Source organism: Phyllobates terribilis, unplaced genomic scaffold (genome assembly GCF_046119375.1).
Source record: "Phyllobates terribilis strain yellow unplaced genomic scaffold, ASM4611937v1 Scaffold_3__8_contigs__length_932513732, whole genome shotgun sequence".
Taxonomy (NCBI): domain Eukaryota; kingdom Metazoa; phylum Chordata; class Amphibia; order Anura; family Dendrobatidae; genus Phyllobates; species Phyllobates terribilis.
Window position 1 is genome coordinate 56,220,994 of NW_027362763.1, and position 16,905 is coordinate 56,237,898.

A 16,905-nucleotide genomic window follows, 5' to 3' on the forward strand; every position below is an offset into this window, starting at 1 on the left:
CACCTTACTATGGACGGCTCCCAGTATAAGAGTGTGGATCAGCACCTTACTATGGACGGCTCCCAGTATAGGAGTGTGGTTCAGCACCTTACTATGGACGGCTCCCAGTATAGGAGTGTGGTTCAGCACCTGCCTATGGACGGCTCCCAGTATAGGAGTGTGGTTCAGCACCTGCCTATGGACGGCTCCCAGTATAGGAGGAGTGTGGTTCAGCACCTTACTATGGACGGCTCCCAGTATAGGAGGAGTGTGGTTCAGCACCTGACTATGGACGGCTCCCAGTATAGGAGGAGTGTGGTTCAGCACCTGACTATGGACGGCTCCCAGTATAGGAGGAGTGTGGTTCAGCACCTGACTACGGACGGCTCCCAGGATCGGAGGAGTGTGGTTCAGCACCTTACTATGGACGGCTCCCAGTATAGGAGTGTGGTTCAGCACCTTACTATGTGCGGCTCCCAGTATAGGAGGAGTGTGGATCAGCACCTGACTATGGACGGCTCCCAGTATAGGAGGAGTGTGGATCAGCACCTTACTATGGACGGCTCCCAGTATAGGAGGAGTGTGGTTCAGCACCTGACTATGGACGGCTCCCAGTATAGGAGGAGTGTGGATCAGCACCTTACTATGGACGGCTCCCAGTATAGGAGGAGTGTGGATCAGCACCTTACTATGGACGGCTCCCAGTATAGGAGGAGTGTGGTTCAGCACCTGACTATGGACGGCTCCCAGTATAGGAGGAGTGTGGTTCAGCACCTGACTATGGACGGCTCCCAGTATAGGAGTGTGGTTCAGCACCTGACTATGGACGGCTCCCAGTATAGGAGGAGTGTGGTTCAGCACCTGACTATGGACGGCTCCCAGTATAGGAGGAGTGTGGTTCAGCACCTTACTATGGACGGCTCCCAGTATAGGAGGAGTGTGGTTCAGCACCTTACTATGGACGGCTCCCAGTATAGGAGGAGTGTGGTTCAGCACCTTACTATGGACGGCTCCCAGTATAGGAGTGTGGATCAGCACCTGACTATGGACGGCTCCCAGTATAGGAGTGTGGATCAGCACCTGACTATGGACGGCTCCCAGTATAGGAGGAGTGTGGATCAGCACCTGACTATGGACGGCTCCCAGTATAGGAGGAGTGTGGATCAGCACCTGACTATGGACGGCTCCCAGTATAGGAGGAGTGTGGATCAGCACCTGACTATGGACGGCTCCCAGTATAGGAGGAGTGTGGATCAGCACCTGACTATGGACGGCTCCCAGTATAGGAGGAGTGTGGATCAGCACCTGACTATGGACGGCTCCCAGTATAGGAGGAGTGTGGATCAGCACCTTACTATGGACGGCTCCCAGTATAAGAGTGTGGATCAGCACCTTACTATGGACGGCTCCCAGTATAAGAGTGTGGATCAGCACCTTACTATGGACGGCTCCCAGTATAAGAGTGTGGATCAGCACCTTACTATGGACGGCTCCCAGTATAAGAGTGTGGATCAGCACCTTACTATGGACGGCTCCCAGTATAGGAGTGTGGATCAGCACCTGACTATGGACGGCTCCCAGTATAGGAGGAGTGTGGATCAGCACCTTACTATGGATAGCTCCCAGTATAGGAGTGTGGTTCAGCACCTGACTATGGATGGCTCCCAGTATAGGAGTGTGGATCAGCACCTTACTATGGACAGCTCCCAGTATAAGAGTGTGGATCAGCACCTTACTATGGACGGCTCCCAGTATAGGAGGAGTGTGGTTCAGCACCTGACTATGGACAGCTCCCAGTATAAGAGTGTGGATCAGCACCTTACTATGGACGGCTCCCAGTATAGGAGGAGTGTGGTTCAGCACCTTACTATGGACGGCTCCCAGTATAAGAGTGTGGATCAGCACCTTACTATGGACGGCTCCCAGTATAGGAGTGTGGATCAGCACCTTACTATGGACGGCTCCCAGTATAGGAATGTGGTTCAGCACCTTACTATGGACAGCTCCCAGTATAAGAGTGTGGATCAGCACCTTACTATGGATGGCTCCCAGTATAGGAATGTGGTTCAGCACCTTACTATGGACAGCTCCCAGTATAAGAGTGTGGATCAGCACCTTACTATGGACGGCTCCCAGTATAGGAGGAGTGTGGTTCAGCACCTGACTATGGACAGCTCCCAGTATAAGAGTGTGGATCAGCACCTTACTATGGACGGCTCCCAGTATAGGAGGAGTGTGGTTCAGCACCTTACTATGGACGGCTCCCAGTATAGGAGGAGTGTGGTTCAGCACCTTACTATGGACGGCTCCCAGTATAGGAGTGTGGTTCAGCACCTGACTATGGACGGCTCCCAGTATAGGAGGAGTGTGGTTCAGCACCTGCCTATGGACGGCTCCCAGTATAGGAGGAGTGTGGTTCAGCACCTTACTATGGACGGCTCCCAGTATAGGAGGAGTGTGGTTCAGCACCTTACTATGGACGGCTCCCAGTATAGGAGTGTGGTTCAGCACCTGACTATGGACGGCTCCCAGTATAGGAGGAGTGTGGTTCAGCACCTGCCTATGGACGGCTCCCAGTATAGGAGGAGTGTGGTTCAGCACCTTACTATGGACGGCTCCCAGTATAGGAGGAGTGTGGTTCAGCACCTGACTATGGACGGCTCCCAGTATAGGAGGAGTGTGGTTCAGCACCTGACTATGGACGGCTCCCAGTATAGGAGGAGTGTGGTTCAGCACCTTACTATGTGCGGCTCCCAGTATAGGAGGAGTGTGGTTCAGCACCTGACTATGGACGGCTCCCAGTATAGGAGAAGTGTGGATCAGCACCTTACTATGGACGGCTCCCAGTATAGGAGGAGTGTGGTTCAGCACCTGACTATGGACGGCTCCCAGTATAGGAGGAGTGTGGTTCAGCACCTTACTATGGACGGCTCCCAGTATAGGAGGAGTGTGGTTCAGCACCTGACTATGGACGGCTCCCAGTATAGGAGGAGTGTGGTTCAGCACCTTACTATGGACGGCTCCCAGTATAGGAGGAGTGTGGTTCAGCACCTGACTATGGACGGCTCCCAGTATAGGAGGAGTGTGGTTCAGCACCTGACTATGGACGGCTCCCAGTATAGGAGGAGTGTGGTTCAGCACCTTACTATGTGCGGCTCCCAGTATAGGAGGAGTGTGGTTCAGCACCTGACTATGGACGGCTCCCAGTATAGGAGAAGTGTGGATCAGCACCTTACTATGGACGGCTCCCAGTATAGGAGGAGTGTGGATCAGCACCTGACTATGGACGGCTCCCAGTATAGGAGGAGTGTGGTTCAGCACCTGACTATGGACGGCTCCCAGTATAGGAGGAGTGTGGTTCAGCACCTTACTATGGACGGCTCCCAGTATAGGAGGAGTGTGGATCAGCACCTTACTATGGACGGCTCCCAGTATAGGAGGAGTGTGGTTCAGCACCTGACTATGGACGGCTCCCAGTATAGGAGGAGTGTGGTTCAGCACCTTACTATGGACGGCTCCCAGTATAGGAGTGTGGTTCAGCACCTTACTATGGATGGCTCCCAGTATAGGAGTGTGGTTCAGCACCTTACTATGGACGGCTCCCAGTATAAGAGTGTGGTTCAGCACCTGACTATGGATGGCTCCCAGTATAGGAGGAGTGTGGTTCAGCACCTTACTATGGACGGCTCCCAGTATAGGAGGAGTGTGGTTCAGCACCTTACTATGGATGGCTCCCAGTATAGGAGGAGTGTGGTTCAGCACCTTACTATGGACGGCTCCCAGTATAGGAGGAGTGTGGTTCAGCACCTTACTATGGATGGCTCCCAGTATAGGAGGAGTGTGGTTCAGCACCTGACTATGGACGGCTCCCAGTATAGGAGGAGTGTGGTTCAGCACCTGACTATGGACGGCTCCCAGTATAGGAGGAGTGTGGTTCAGCACCTGACTATGGACGGCTCCCAGTATAGGAGGAGTGTGGTTCAGCACCTGACTATGGACGGCTCCCAGTATAGGAGGAGTGTGGTTCAGCACCTTATTATGGACGGCTCCCAGTATAGGAGGAGTGTGGTTCAGCACCTTACTATGGACGGCTCCCAGTATAGGAGGAGTGTGGTTCAGCACCTGACTATGGACGGCTCCCAGTATAGGAGGAGTGTGGTTCAGCACCTTATTATGGACGGCTCCCAGTATAGGAGGAGTGTGGTTCAGCACCTGACTATGGACGGCTCCCAGTATAGGAGTGTGGTTCAGCACCTTACTATGGACGGCTCCCAGTATAGGAGTGTGGTTCAGCACCTGACTATGGACAGCTCCCAGTATAAGAGTGTGGTTCAGCACCTGACTATGGACGGCTCCCAGTATAGGAGGAGTGAGGATCAGCACCTTACTATGGACGGCTCCCAGTATAGGAGTGTGGTTCAGCACCTTACTATGGATGGCTCCCAGTATAGGAGTGTGGTTCAGCACCTGACTATGGACGGCTCCCAGTATAGAAGGAGTGTGGTTCAGCACCTTACTATGGACGGCTCCCAGTATAGGAGGAGTGTGGTTCAGCACCTTACTATGGACGGCTCCCAGTATATGAGTGTGGTTCAGCACCTGACTATGGATAGCTCCCAGTATAGGAGGAGTGTGGTTCAGCACCTTACTATGGACGGCTCCCAGTATGAGTGTGGTTCAGCACCTGACTATGGATAGCTCCCAGTATAGAAGGAGTGTGGTTCAGCACCTTACTATGGACGGCTCCCAGTATAGAAGGAGTGTGGTTCAGCACCTTACTATGGACGGCTCCCAGTATAGAAGGAGTGTGGTTCAGCACCTTACTATGGACGGCTCCCAGTATAGGAGGAGTGTGGTTCAGCACCTGACTATGGACGGCTCCCAGTATAGGAGGAGTGTGGTTCAGCACCTGACTATGGACGGCTCCCAGTATAGGAGGAGTGTGGTTCAGCACCTTACTATGGACGGCTCCCAGTATAGGAGGAGTGTGGTTCAGCACCTTACTATGGACGGCTCCCAGTATAGGAGGAGTGTGGTTCAGCACCTTACTATGGACGGCTCCCAGTATAGGAGGAGTGTGGTTCAGCACCTGACTATGGACGGCTCCCAGTATAGGAGTGTGGTTCAGCACCTTACTATGGACGGCTCCCAGTATAGGAGTGTGGATCAGCACCTGACTATGGACGGCTCCCAGTATAGGAGGAGTGTGGATCAGCACCTGACTATGGACGGCTCCCAGTATAGGAGGAGTGTGGTTCAGCACCTGACTATGGACGGCTCCCAGTATAGGAGTGTGGTTCAGCACCTGACTATGGACGGCTCCCAGTATAAGAGTGTGCTTCAGCACCTTACTATGGACGGCTCCCAGTATAGGAGTGTGGTTCAGCACCTTACTATGGACGGCTCCCAGTATAGGAGGAGTGTGGTTCAGCACCTTACTATGGACGGCTCCCAGTATAGGAGTGTGGTTCAGCACCTTACTATGGATGGCTCCCAGTATAGGAGTGTGGTTCAGCACCTTACTATGGACGGCTCCCAGTATAAGAGTGTGGTTCAGCACCTGACTATGGATGGCTCCCAGTATAGGAGGAGTGTGGTTCAGCACCTTACTATGGACGGCTCCCAGTATAGGAGGAGTGTGGTTCAGCACCTTACTATGGATGGCTCCCAGTATAGGAGGAGTGTGGTTCAGCACCTTACTATGGACGGCTCCCAGTATAGGAGTGTGGTTCAGCACCTGACTATGGACGGCTCCCAGTATAGGAGGAGTGTGGTTCAGCACCTGACTATGGACGGCTCCCAGTATAGGAGGAGTGTGGTTCAGCACCTGACTATGGACGGCTCCCAGTATAGGAGGAGTGTGGTTCAGCACCTGACTATGGACGGCTCCCAGTATAGGAGGAGTGTGGTTCAGCACCTTATTATGGACGGCTCCCAGTATAGGAGGAGTGTGGTTCAGCACCTTACTATGGACGGCTCCCAGTATAGGAGGAGTGTGGTTCAGCACCTGACTATGGACGGCTCCCAGTATAGGAGGAGTGTGGTTCAGCACCTTATTATGGACGGCTCCCAGTATAGGAGGAGTGTGGTTTGGCATCTGCGGCTCAGGCTGTGGATGCTCTGACTGCAGCTTAGCACCGTGGGCTGGGGACAGCTCCAGCGCCCACACAATACCTGACCTGCCTGACAAACACTCCCAGCATCGCTGCTGACATTGCACCAATTTCCCTTCACATTCACAGGATTTAGGTCCCCCCTGCGAGGACGGGAACCCGGCCCCTCGTCTGATGGATCTACAGACACTGGATGCACATCTGGGTGTGTAAGACAGGTCTTCTGCTGTGTGATCCCCACCTCTGAGAATGGGAGGGGAAGGTTATTTGCGGTGCCACAGCTCCTACAAGCCGGTGAGGGCCGCATTTCTCATGGATGAAGGTTAATGGAACATTATCCAGACAGTGAGCAGCGCTGTAGTAATATCAGCAGCGGAACCATCTGTATCACACATCAGCGTCCGCCGGAGCCGCCAATCATCGCACTGTACAGGATCCTGGGCACAGCACGCCTGCAAAATCACATGCAATCACACTGCTGCAAAGGCAGGATCCCCGTGCCCCCACAAATGCAGGATCCCTGCGTCCCCCCATTTCTGCAGCCAGAAATGCAGGATCCTTCCCCCTCCCCCTGCACCCAGAAATGCAGGATCCCTGTACCACCCCCCTATACCTGCACACAGAATTTGAGGATTCCCGTCCCCCCCAGAAATGCAAGATCCCTGTGCCTCCCACAACTGCACCCACAAAAGGAGGATCCATGTGCATGCACCCCACTCCAGTCCACATGTTGGATCCCGGCTTATTACCCCCTCCCCCTATCATATGCGATCTCCCACATCACCAGCTTCATTCCTGGCACATCTACAGGAAGAGGGCACCATTCACAGTAACACCAGTACGAGAAACCATCCTGTGCTCCACAAATGAGCAGACAACAGCCATGAGTGTATTACTCCATAGTCACAGTGCATCCTTCAACCGCGGCCCCCCGTATTCACTGTACATCCCCCGACCTGCCCATAGTTACTAATCAAGCATATCTGCACCATCCTCCTGCTGCCCCCCGGCTTCATCACTGCACCTTCCTCCCCAGCAGCATCATCAGTTGAGAATATAAAGCCCCCACATTCAGTGCAGGAGCAGCTCATCATCTCCCCCCACAGCTGAGCATTAACCCATTACTACAAGAGCAGCAGCTCCTGTACCTCATACATACAATGTCCTCACATTACCAGCAGCTGGCACAGGACCAGCCAAACCAACCGGTGCACCCGGGGAGCGCCGCAGCCAAACCAACCGGTGCACCCGGGGAGCGCCGCAGCCAAACCAACCGGTGCACCCGGGGAGCGCCGCAGCCAAACCAACCGGTGCACCCGGGGAGCGCCGCAGCCAAACCAACCGGTGCACCCGGGGAGCGCAGGAGCCAAACCAACCGGTCCACCCGGGGAGCGCCGCAGCCAAACCAACCGGTCCACCCGGGGAGTTCCGCGCCGCGCCAGACCGGTCCACCAACAGTGTGTGTACCACAGCCAATCGGTCCACCCAGAGATCGCACGCCCCACATTACCTGTATATTAAACCAGTACCCTCAGCATCAATCCTGGCGTCACAACAATACCACAACATTACCTGTGCATCATACCAGTCTTTTTCCACAGCAGGGAATCATTGCCCCCAGCATTTATCCTTTCCATCCCCCATTCTTTACACTGCAGCAGCTCCTCCTGGTGCACCAGCCCAGCATTTCTCCAGTGCACCCCACTTCCCCATGCTTTACCCTGCAGCAGCCCTCTCTTACCTCCAGACTTGCCCCATCTGCAGCACATGGATGACCGTCTGCCAGATCCACACGGACAGGCGGCAGAACCTGTCGGCCCCGGGGCTGGTCGTGGTGTAGGGATGATGATGGCGGTGGTAGTAGTGGTGGTGATGATGAGTGTTGCCCATCATGGGGGGTCCCCGGCTGCTCAGCCCCTCCACCGCCCCCAGCCCCCCGCCGGTGTAATCCTGGGCGAACCACCTGAAGCTGAGGATCTGCACCAGCACGGAGGGCACCAGCACGAAGCCCAGCGTCAGCGAGAAGCAGACGTAGTCCCGCTGGGAGTAGTAGTCCGCCGCCAGCCACACGTCGGTGCCCACGTCCCAGAAGAAGACGAGCAGGGCCAGCACGATCCACAGGCAGTCCAGCCAGGCCCGGTCCCCCTGCGCGGCAGTGGCGGCCCCGGGCGGCTGTGGCGGCCCCGGCTGCCCCTTCACCCTCCGCAGCAGGGCGCGCAGACAGGCCGAGCGGCAGCCCCAGTAGCAGGACGACGTGTTACAGCAGTGGCAGATGTGGATGGAGCTGCTCTCCCCGGGGTCCCCGTCCCCTCCCCGGCCGTCCCTCACAGCCGCCACCGCCGCCGCCTCGTCCAGGTTATGCAGCTGGGCGAAACCGGAGCCGACCCCCAACACGCCGTCCGACTTCGCCGCCATCTTCCTTCTCTCCGAAACCTAAGGGGGGGGGGGGGGGATCCTTCTGCTTCCGCCCTGGTGACGTCACGTCCGCCCCCTCCCTGACTCATGGACACCTTTTTTGATAGGGGGAGGGGTGGGGTTCAAAATGGCCTCCAACCTGGGGTCATGTGATGTCACCCCCTTCTTGGGGGGTCCTGTGGGACTCTACCTGTCACAGTGTGTGGGGGGAGGAGAGCCTGTCACTGACAGCAAGCAGAGGTGGAGGTAAACCTGACAGTGATCCCTCCTACAGCTTTAAAGGGGGCCAGGACCCTCAGGTAGCTCCTCCTGGTCATGTCCCTACTGATATGAGACCCTCTCATACATGATTTGCAGCCCCCCCCCCCACCTAAAACTGGAATCCCCCTTTAAATGTGAAGACTTATTCCAGACTGCTGGGACTTGTAGTTGCCCCCAGAACCCTCAGATAGCTCCTCCTGGTTACAGGTTTCATACAGCTATGATATGGCTTGCTGAGATTTGTAGTTGCTCTGCACCTAGAGATGTTTCCATACCCTCCGCACCCCCCATCATTGCACTCCACCAACCTGCGAACGCATTAATACCTCTGTGTACCCCACTACTGTGGGACGTGTACTCCCCCACATCTATCCTCAGATCTCCCCATCATTTCACACTATGCCAGAGTACAACCCCCCATACTTTACACTGCAGCTGCTCCTGCTTGGTGCTCCCCATGTTATCGATGCACACCCAGCATTTCCCCAACGCACCCCACTTCACCAGTGCATCATTTCCCACAATGGCAGAGTACAACCCCCATACTTTGCACTGCAGCTGCTCCTACTCAGTGCACCCCCAGCACTTCTCCAGCACACCCTAAAATACCTCCCCGTGCATCATTTCCTACAATGGCAGAGTACAACCCCCATACTTTACACTGCAGCTGCTCCTACTCAATGCACTCCCAGCATTTCTCCAGCGCACCTCACAATACCCACCTGTGCATCATTTCCCACAATGGCAGAGTACAACCCCCATACTTTACACTGCAGCTGCTCCTACTCAATGCACTCCCAGCATTTCTCCAGCGCACCTCACAATACCCACCTGTGCATCATTTCCCACAATGGCAGAGTACAACCCTCATACTTTACACTGCAGCTGCTCCTACTCAATGCACTCCCAGCATTTCTCCAGCGCACCTCACAATACCCACCTGTGCATCATTTCCCACAATGGTGGCAAAGAACAGCCCCCCATACTTTACACTGCAGCTGCTCCTACTCGGTGCACCCCCAGCACTTCTCCAGCACACCCCACAATACTCCCCATGCATCATTCCCCACAATGGTGGCAGAGTACAACCCCCCATACTTTACACTGCAGCTGCTCCTACACCCGTATAATTTTCCACAATATACAGGAGAGCTAGTATTACCATTCACTGACAGTAAGCAGAGATGTATAAAGGGATGTATATTGGGAAGCAGCAGAACATCACTCCTAGTTCCCTAAAACTGGAAGCCCCCTTTAAATTTGAAGGCTTATTCCACTTCCAGATAGATATAGCTTGCTGGGACTTGTAGTTTGAACCCTCATGTAGCTCCTCCTAGTTATAGGCTTTACTATAAGGCGTTAATTCATATTGGTCAGACTAATATAAGGAGGCTTGCTGGGACTTGTAGTTCCTCTGCACCTACAGACCCTTCCATATATGATCTACAAGCCCCATCATTGCACTCCTGAAACCTTCAATGCAATACCTCTGTGTACCCCACCGCTGTGTACCCCACTGCTGCGGCGTATAATCCCCCACAATATACTGGATAGCTAGTATTACTATTCACTGACAGCAAGCAGAATGTGTAAATAGATGCATGATGTATATTGGGGAAGCAGCAGAACATCACCTCTAGTTCCCTAAAAGTGGAAGCCCCCTTTAAATTGGAAGATTTATTCCACTTCCAGATAGATATGGCTTGCTGGGACTTGTAGTCGAGCTGAAACCCTCCGATAGCTCCTCCTGGTTATAGGTTTTACTAAACTTTCATAAGAGCTTCTTCATACTGGATGAGACTGATATAAGGGGGCTTGCTGGGACCTGTATTTGTTCTGAATCTACAGTCATGGCCAAAAGTATTGAGAATGAGACAAATAGTAATTGTTCCAAAGTTTACTGCTTCATTTTTTGTAATGGCAATTTGCATATACTCCTGAATGTCAAAGAGTGATCAGCTTAACAGCAATTACTGTACTTGCAAAGTCAATATTTGCCCAGAAAATGAACTTTAACCCCCAAAACACATTTCAACATCATTGCAGTCCTGCCTTAAAAGGAGCAGCTAACATCGTTTTAGTGATTGATCCATTAACACAGGTGTGGGTGTTGATGAGGACAGGGCTGGCGATCAATCAGTCATGATTAAGTAAGAATGACATCACTGGACACTTTAAAAGGAGGCTGGTTCTTGGTATCTTTGTTTCTCTTCAGTTAACCATGGTTATCTCTAAAGAAACACGTGCAGCCATCATTGCACTGCACAAAAATGGCCTAACAGGGAAGAGTATCGCAGCTACAAAGATTGCACCTCAGTCAACAATCTATCGCATCATCAAGAACTTCAAGGAGAGAGCTTCCATTGTTGTCAAAAAGGCTCCAGGGCGCCCAAGAAAGACCAGCAAGCGCCAGGACCGTATCTTAAAACTGTTTCAGCTGCGGGATCGGACTACCAGCAGTGCCGAGCTTGCTCAGGAATGGCAGCAGGCTGGTGTGAGTGCTTCTGCACGCACTGTGAGGCGGAGACTCTTTGAGCAAGGGCTGGTTTCAAGGAGGGCAGCAAAGAAGCCACTTCTCTCCAGAAAAAACATCAGGGACCGACTGATATTCTGCAAAAGGTACAGGGAGTGGACTGCTGAGGACTGGGGCAAAGTCATTTTCTCTGATGAATCCCCTTTTCGATTGTTTGGGACATCTGGAAAACAGCTTATTCGGAGAAGAGGTGAGCGCTACCACCAGTCTTGTCTCATGCCAACTGTAAAGCATCCTGAAACCATTCCTGTGTGGGGTTGCTTCTCAGCCAAGGGAATCGGCTCACTCACAGTCTTGCCTAAAAACACAGCCATGAATAAAGAATGGTACCAGAATGTCCTCCAAGAGCAACTTCTCCCAACCGTCCAAGAGCAGTTTGGCGCCTAACAATGCCTTTTCCAGCATGATGGAGCACCTTGCCATAAAGCAAAGGTGATAACTAAATGGCTCATGGAACAAAACATAGAGATTTTGGGTCCATGGCCTGGAAACTCCCCAGATCTTAATCCCATTGAGAACTTGTGGTCAATCATCAAGAGAAGGGTGGACAAACAAAAACCAACAAATTCTGGCAAAATGCAAGCATTGATTATGCAAGAATGGACTATCAGTCAGGATTTGGTCCAAAAGTTGATTGAGAGCATGCCAGGGAGAATTACAGAGGTCTTGAAGAAGAAGGGGCAACACGGCAAATATTGACTTGCTGCATTAACTCATTCTAACTGTCAATATAACCTATTGGTCCTCATAATATGATTGCAATTATATTTCTGTATGTGATATAAACATCAGACAAACACTAATAAAAACCAGAGGCCAGCAGATCATGGGAAAATATCATTTTGGTGTCATTCTCAAAACTTTTGGCCATGACTGTACTTACCCTTCCATACATGATCTTTAGTAGAGGTATTACAACCCCCATCATTGCTCCCCTACATGTTCACCACATATGGCGGCATATAAGCCCCCTCAATAAGAGTGTAACTCCCAGTAAAGGACAGCTTGTATTACCATTCACTGACTGCAAGCAGTGATGTGTGTAACCATAACGTGTATGAGGGATTTGCAGAGGATAACATTCTACAATGACTTTGATTTATGTCACCTAAAATTGGAAGCCCCCTTAAAACCGGACACTTATTCCAATTACAGCTCATACTTGTAGTTGCACTGGAGCTGGAACCCTTAGGTAGTTCCTCCTGGTTACAGGCCTCATTCATACTGATAAGACACTGGTATAAAGTGGCTTGCTGGGACTTGTAGTTGCTTCCATGCTTGATTTGCTTTATTGAAGGCACTACAACCCCCATCTTTGCACTACCTGCAAATGCTCCCCACTACTGTACCTCCAGAAATAGGCTGCTCTCCATCAGTGACAATACACTAACAGCAAGCAGAGATCTTGATGCATTCAGAAAGTGTATTAGGAATGTGCAGAGATTCATAATACCTAAAATTGGAAGCCCCCTTTAAATATCAGATTCATTCAGTTTACAGATTTATAGGGGTTTGCAGTCGCACTGGAGCTGGAGCCCTCAGGTAGTTCCCCCCGGTTTAAATCACGGAGGCTAACATAAATGGCTTGCTGGGACTTGTAGTTACTTTGCATCTGGAGATCTGCTTCATTGGAAGCATTGCTACAACTCCCATCACTGCACTCCTGTGCCTGCAAATGCTCCCCACCCTACTGCATATAATCCCCCTGAAGGCCAATACAGGATCACTTGTATTTCCATTCACTGACAGCAAGCAGACATTGTTATTGAATGCAGAAAGTGTACACATTATTATTCAGTTCCGTAAAGCTGGAAGCCCCCTTTAAATATGAGATTTGTTTCAGTTCCAGATTGATATGGCTTGTTGGGACTTGTAGTTGCACTGGAGCTATAACCCTCAGATAGTTTCTCCTGGTTATAGGCTTTCCTATGTTCATTAATCCTTGCTGTTGTAGGTGAACATAAAACACCTTTCTGAGACTTGTAGTTCCTCTGCAGTTGGAGTGTCACAGAGGAACAAAGATGTTGAAGTGTTTAATAGTATTCTATTTAACACACTTGTCTCTGGCTGTAAGGCAGCTGGCTGCACCAGGAGTCTCCCCCCACTGCTCTTTCTGATTTAGGAGGCCAGGCGAGTGCAAGTTTCCCTTCATAGGAACAAATGGAACCCCACCACCACCAAAAAAGGCCGCTTACTTACATCCCTCCCCCACCAGAGTTTACTGTTGCCTCTGAAAAGATACGTCTTCCGACCCACACCCAGGTACTCACATCGAATGAGGAGCTCTGGTTCTTACCACCAGAATAAGTGTTTCATTCCTTCAAAGTTCAGTAGTTGTGGCTTTACTGGCTGACACCTGGCATTGTGTGTGGTGATCTCAGACATCAAAACCCCAATCCATGACGTGTCATAAATGGTTCTTGTGCTGATGTTATTTCAGACAGTGAGGAACTTGGTAGTGGACGAGCCCCATACCTGGATGTGGACAGCCACTGCCCCGGTGGTAGACAGCCCCATTCTCACTGGTGAACAGTCACCACCTAGGTGGTAGGCAGCCCCATCCTCGCTGGTGGACGGCCCCATCCTCGCTGGTGGACGGCCCCATCCTCGCTAGTGGACAGCCCCATCTACCTTCGTGGACGGCCCCATCCCCCCTGGTGGACGGCCCCATCCTCCCTGGAGGACGACTCCATCTTCACTGGTGGACCGCCCCATCCTCGCTGGTGGACGACTCCATCTTCACTGGTGGACAGCCCCATCCTCGCTGGTGGACGACTCCATCTTCACTGGTGGATGGCTCCATCCTCCCTGGTGGACGACTCCATCTTCACTGGTGGACAGCCCCATCCTCGCTGGTGGACGACTCCATCTTCACTGGTGGATGGCCCTATCCTCGCTGGTGGATGGCCCTATCCTCGCTGGTGGACGGCTCCATCTTCACTGGTGGACAGCCCTGTCCTCTCAGGTAGACGGCCCTATCCTCGCTAGTGGGGCCGCCCACTAGTGAGGATAGGGCCGTCTACCTGAGAGGACAGGGCTGTCCACCAGTGAAGATGGAGCCGTCCACCAGCGAGGATAGGGCCGTCCACCAGTGAAGATGGAGTCGTCCACCAGCGAGGATGGGGCTGTCCACCAGTGAGGATAAGGCTGTCAACCAGCGAGGATGTGGCCGCCCACTAGCGAGGATGGGGCTGTCCACTAGCGAGAATAGGGCCGTCTGCCTGAGAGGATGGGGTCGTCCACCAGCGAGGATAAGGCCGTCCACTAGTGAGGATAAGCATGTCCACCAGCGAGGATAGACCCATCCACCAGCGAGGATGGGGCTGTCCACCAGTGAGGATATGGTGGTCCACCATGGCCTTATTCTCGCTGGTGGATGACCCCATCCTCGCTGGTGGACGGCCCCATCCTCACTGGTGGACAGCCCCATCCTTGCTGGTGGACAGCCTTATTCTCGCTGGTGGATGACCCCATCCTCGCTGGTGGACGGCCCTATCCTCACTGGTGGACAGCCCCATCCTCACTGGTGGACGGCCTTATCCTCGCTGGTTGACAGCCTTATCCTCACTGGTGGACAGCCCCATCTTCGCTGGTGGATGGCCTTATCCTCGCTGGTGGACGGCCTTATTATCGCTGGTGGATGGCCCTATCCTCCCTGGTGGATGGCCCCACCCTCGCTGGTGGACGACCCCATCCTCCCTGGTGGACGGCCCCATCCTCGCTGGTGGATGGCCCTATCCTCGCTGGTGGATGGCTCCATCTTCACTGGTGGACAGCTCTATCCTCGCAGGTAGACGGCCCTATCCTCACTGGTGGACGGCCCCATCCTCGCATGGTGGACGGCCCAGTCCTCGCTGGTGGACAGTCACGTTCCTATTATGTATTTATATATTATTCTTTGCTTACAGCGTCATTAAATCCACAGCGCTTTACAGACCTCATCATCGCTGTCCCCATCGGGGCTCACAATCTACATTCCCTATCACTATGTCTTTGGAGTGTGGGAAGAAACTGGAGAACCCGGAGGAAACCAAACGCAAACACGGGGAGAACATACAAACTCGCAGATGTTGTCCTTGGTGGGATGGAGCAGTGTTATGAGGCACAGTGGGGCTAGAACTGGTAGGGGGTTACCGAGGGGCTAGTACTATAATGGGGGCACTATGGGGCTAGTACTGTTATTGGGGCACTGTGTGGTTGGCCCTCTTATGGGGACACTATGTTGCTAGTACTCTTTTGAGGGCAATGTGGCTGGTTCTCTTATGGGGACACTGTGGCTAGTACTCTTATGGGGGCACTGTGTGGCTGGCCCTCTTATGGGGGTACTATGTGGCTGGCCCTCTTATGGGGTCACTGTGTGGCTGGCCCTCTTATGGGGGTACTGTGTTGCTGGCCCTCTTATGGGGGCACTGTGTGGCTGACTCTCTTATGGGGGCACTGTGTGGCTGGCCCTCTTATGGGGGTACTATGTGGCTGGCCCTCTTATGGGGGCACTGTGTGGCTGGCCCTCTTATGGGGGCACTGTGTGGCTGGCCCTCTTATGGGGGCACTGTGTGGCTGGCCCTCTTATGGGGGTACTGTGTAGCTGGCCCTCTTATGGGGGCACTGTGTGGCTGGCCCTCTTATCGGGCCACAGTGTGGCTGGCCCTCTTATGGGGGCACTGTGTGTCTTGTATTTTACGGGATGGGGGCACTGTGTGGCTGTTACTCTAATGGGAGCACTGTGTGGCTGGCACTCTTATGGGAGCTCTATGTGACTGGCCCTTTTATGGGGGCAGTGCGTGGCTGTTACTCTAATGGGGGCACTATGTGGCTGGCCCTCTTATGGGAGCACTGTGTGGCTGTTACTCTAATGGGGACACTGTGGCTGTTACTCTAATGGGGGCACTGTGTGGCTGTTACTCTAATGGGGTCACTGTGGCTGTTACTCTAATGGGGTTACTGTGGCTGTTACTCTAATGGGGGCACTGTGTGGCTGTTACTCTAATGGGGTCACTGTGTGGCTGTTACTCTAGTGGTGTCACTGTGTGGCTGTTACTCTAATGGGGTCACTGTGTGGCTGGCACTCTTATGGGGGCACTGTGTGGCTGTTACTCTAATAGGGGCACTGTGTGGCTGTTACTCTAATGGGGTCACTGTGTGGCTGGCACTCTTATGGGGGCACTGTGTGGCTGTTACTCTAATGGGGGCACTGTGTGGCTGTTACTCTAATGGGGTCCCTGTGTGGCTGGCACTCTTATGGGGGCACTGTGTGGCTGCTACTCTAATGGGGTCCCTGTGTGGCTGGCACTCTTATGGGGGCACTGTGTGGCTGCTACTCTAATGGGGTCCCTGTGTGGCTGGCACTCTTATGGGGGCACTGTGTGGCTGCTACTCTAATGGGGTCACTGTGAGGCTACTTGGGTTGTTTTAAGCAGTCTAATGGTGCAATCCATGAAACTGTTAGAGTGTTATTGCTAGTTCAGACCTGAAGGGGGCGTTTCATGAATGGTATCTTCTTTTTGGTGCCCCATTATCCTTTAAGGGGGTTCTTCTTTCTGAGATATTCATGGCAGACCCGTAGTACAGGCGGCGTGGCTCTCCCCAGATTAGAAATGGACATGG

At 52.9% G+C, this 16,905-nt stretch overlaps 1 protein-coding gene across 1 annotated transcript in view; it reads right to left on the reverse strand.

Moving 5' to 3' along the window:
- Nucleotides 1-8,532, reverse strand: part of XKR6 (XK related 6) — a 330,938-nt gene extending 322,406 nt beyond the window's left edge. Inside the window, exon 1 of the mRNA XM_073673888.1 lies at nt 7,834-8,532. Within this exon, the coding sequence (XP_073529989.1) occupies nt 7,834-8,507 (674 nt within the window). The 5' untranslated portion in view covers nt 8,508-8,532. The remainder of the gene's footprint in view (nt 1-7,833) is intronic.
- Between the last annotated feature and the right edge of the window lie 8,373 nt (nt 8,533-16,905).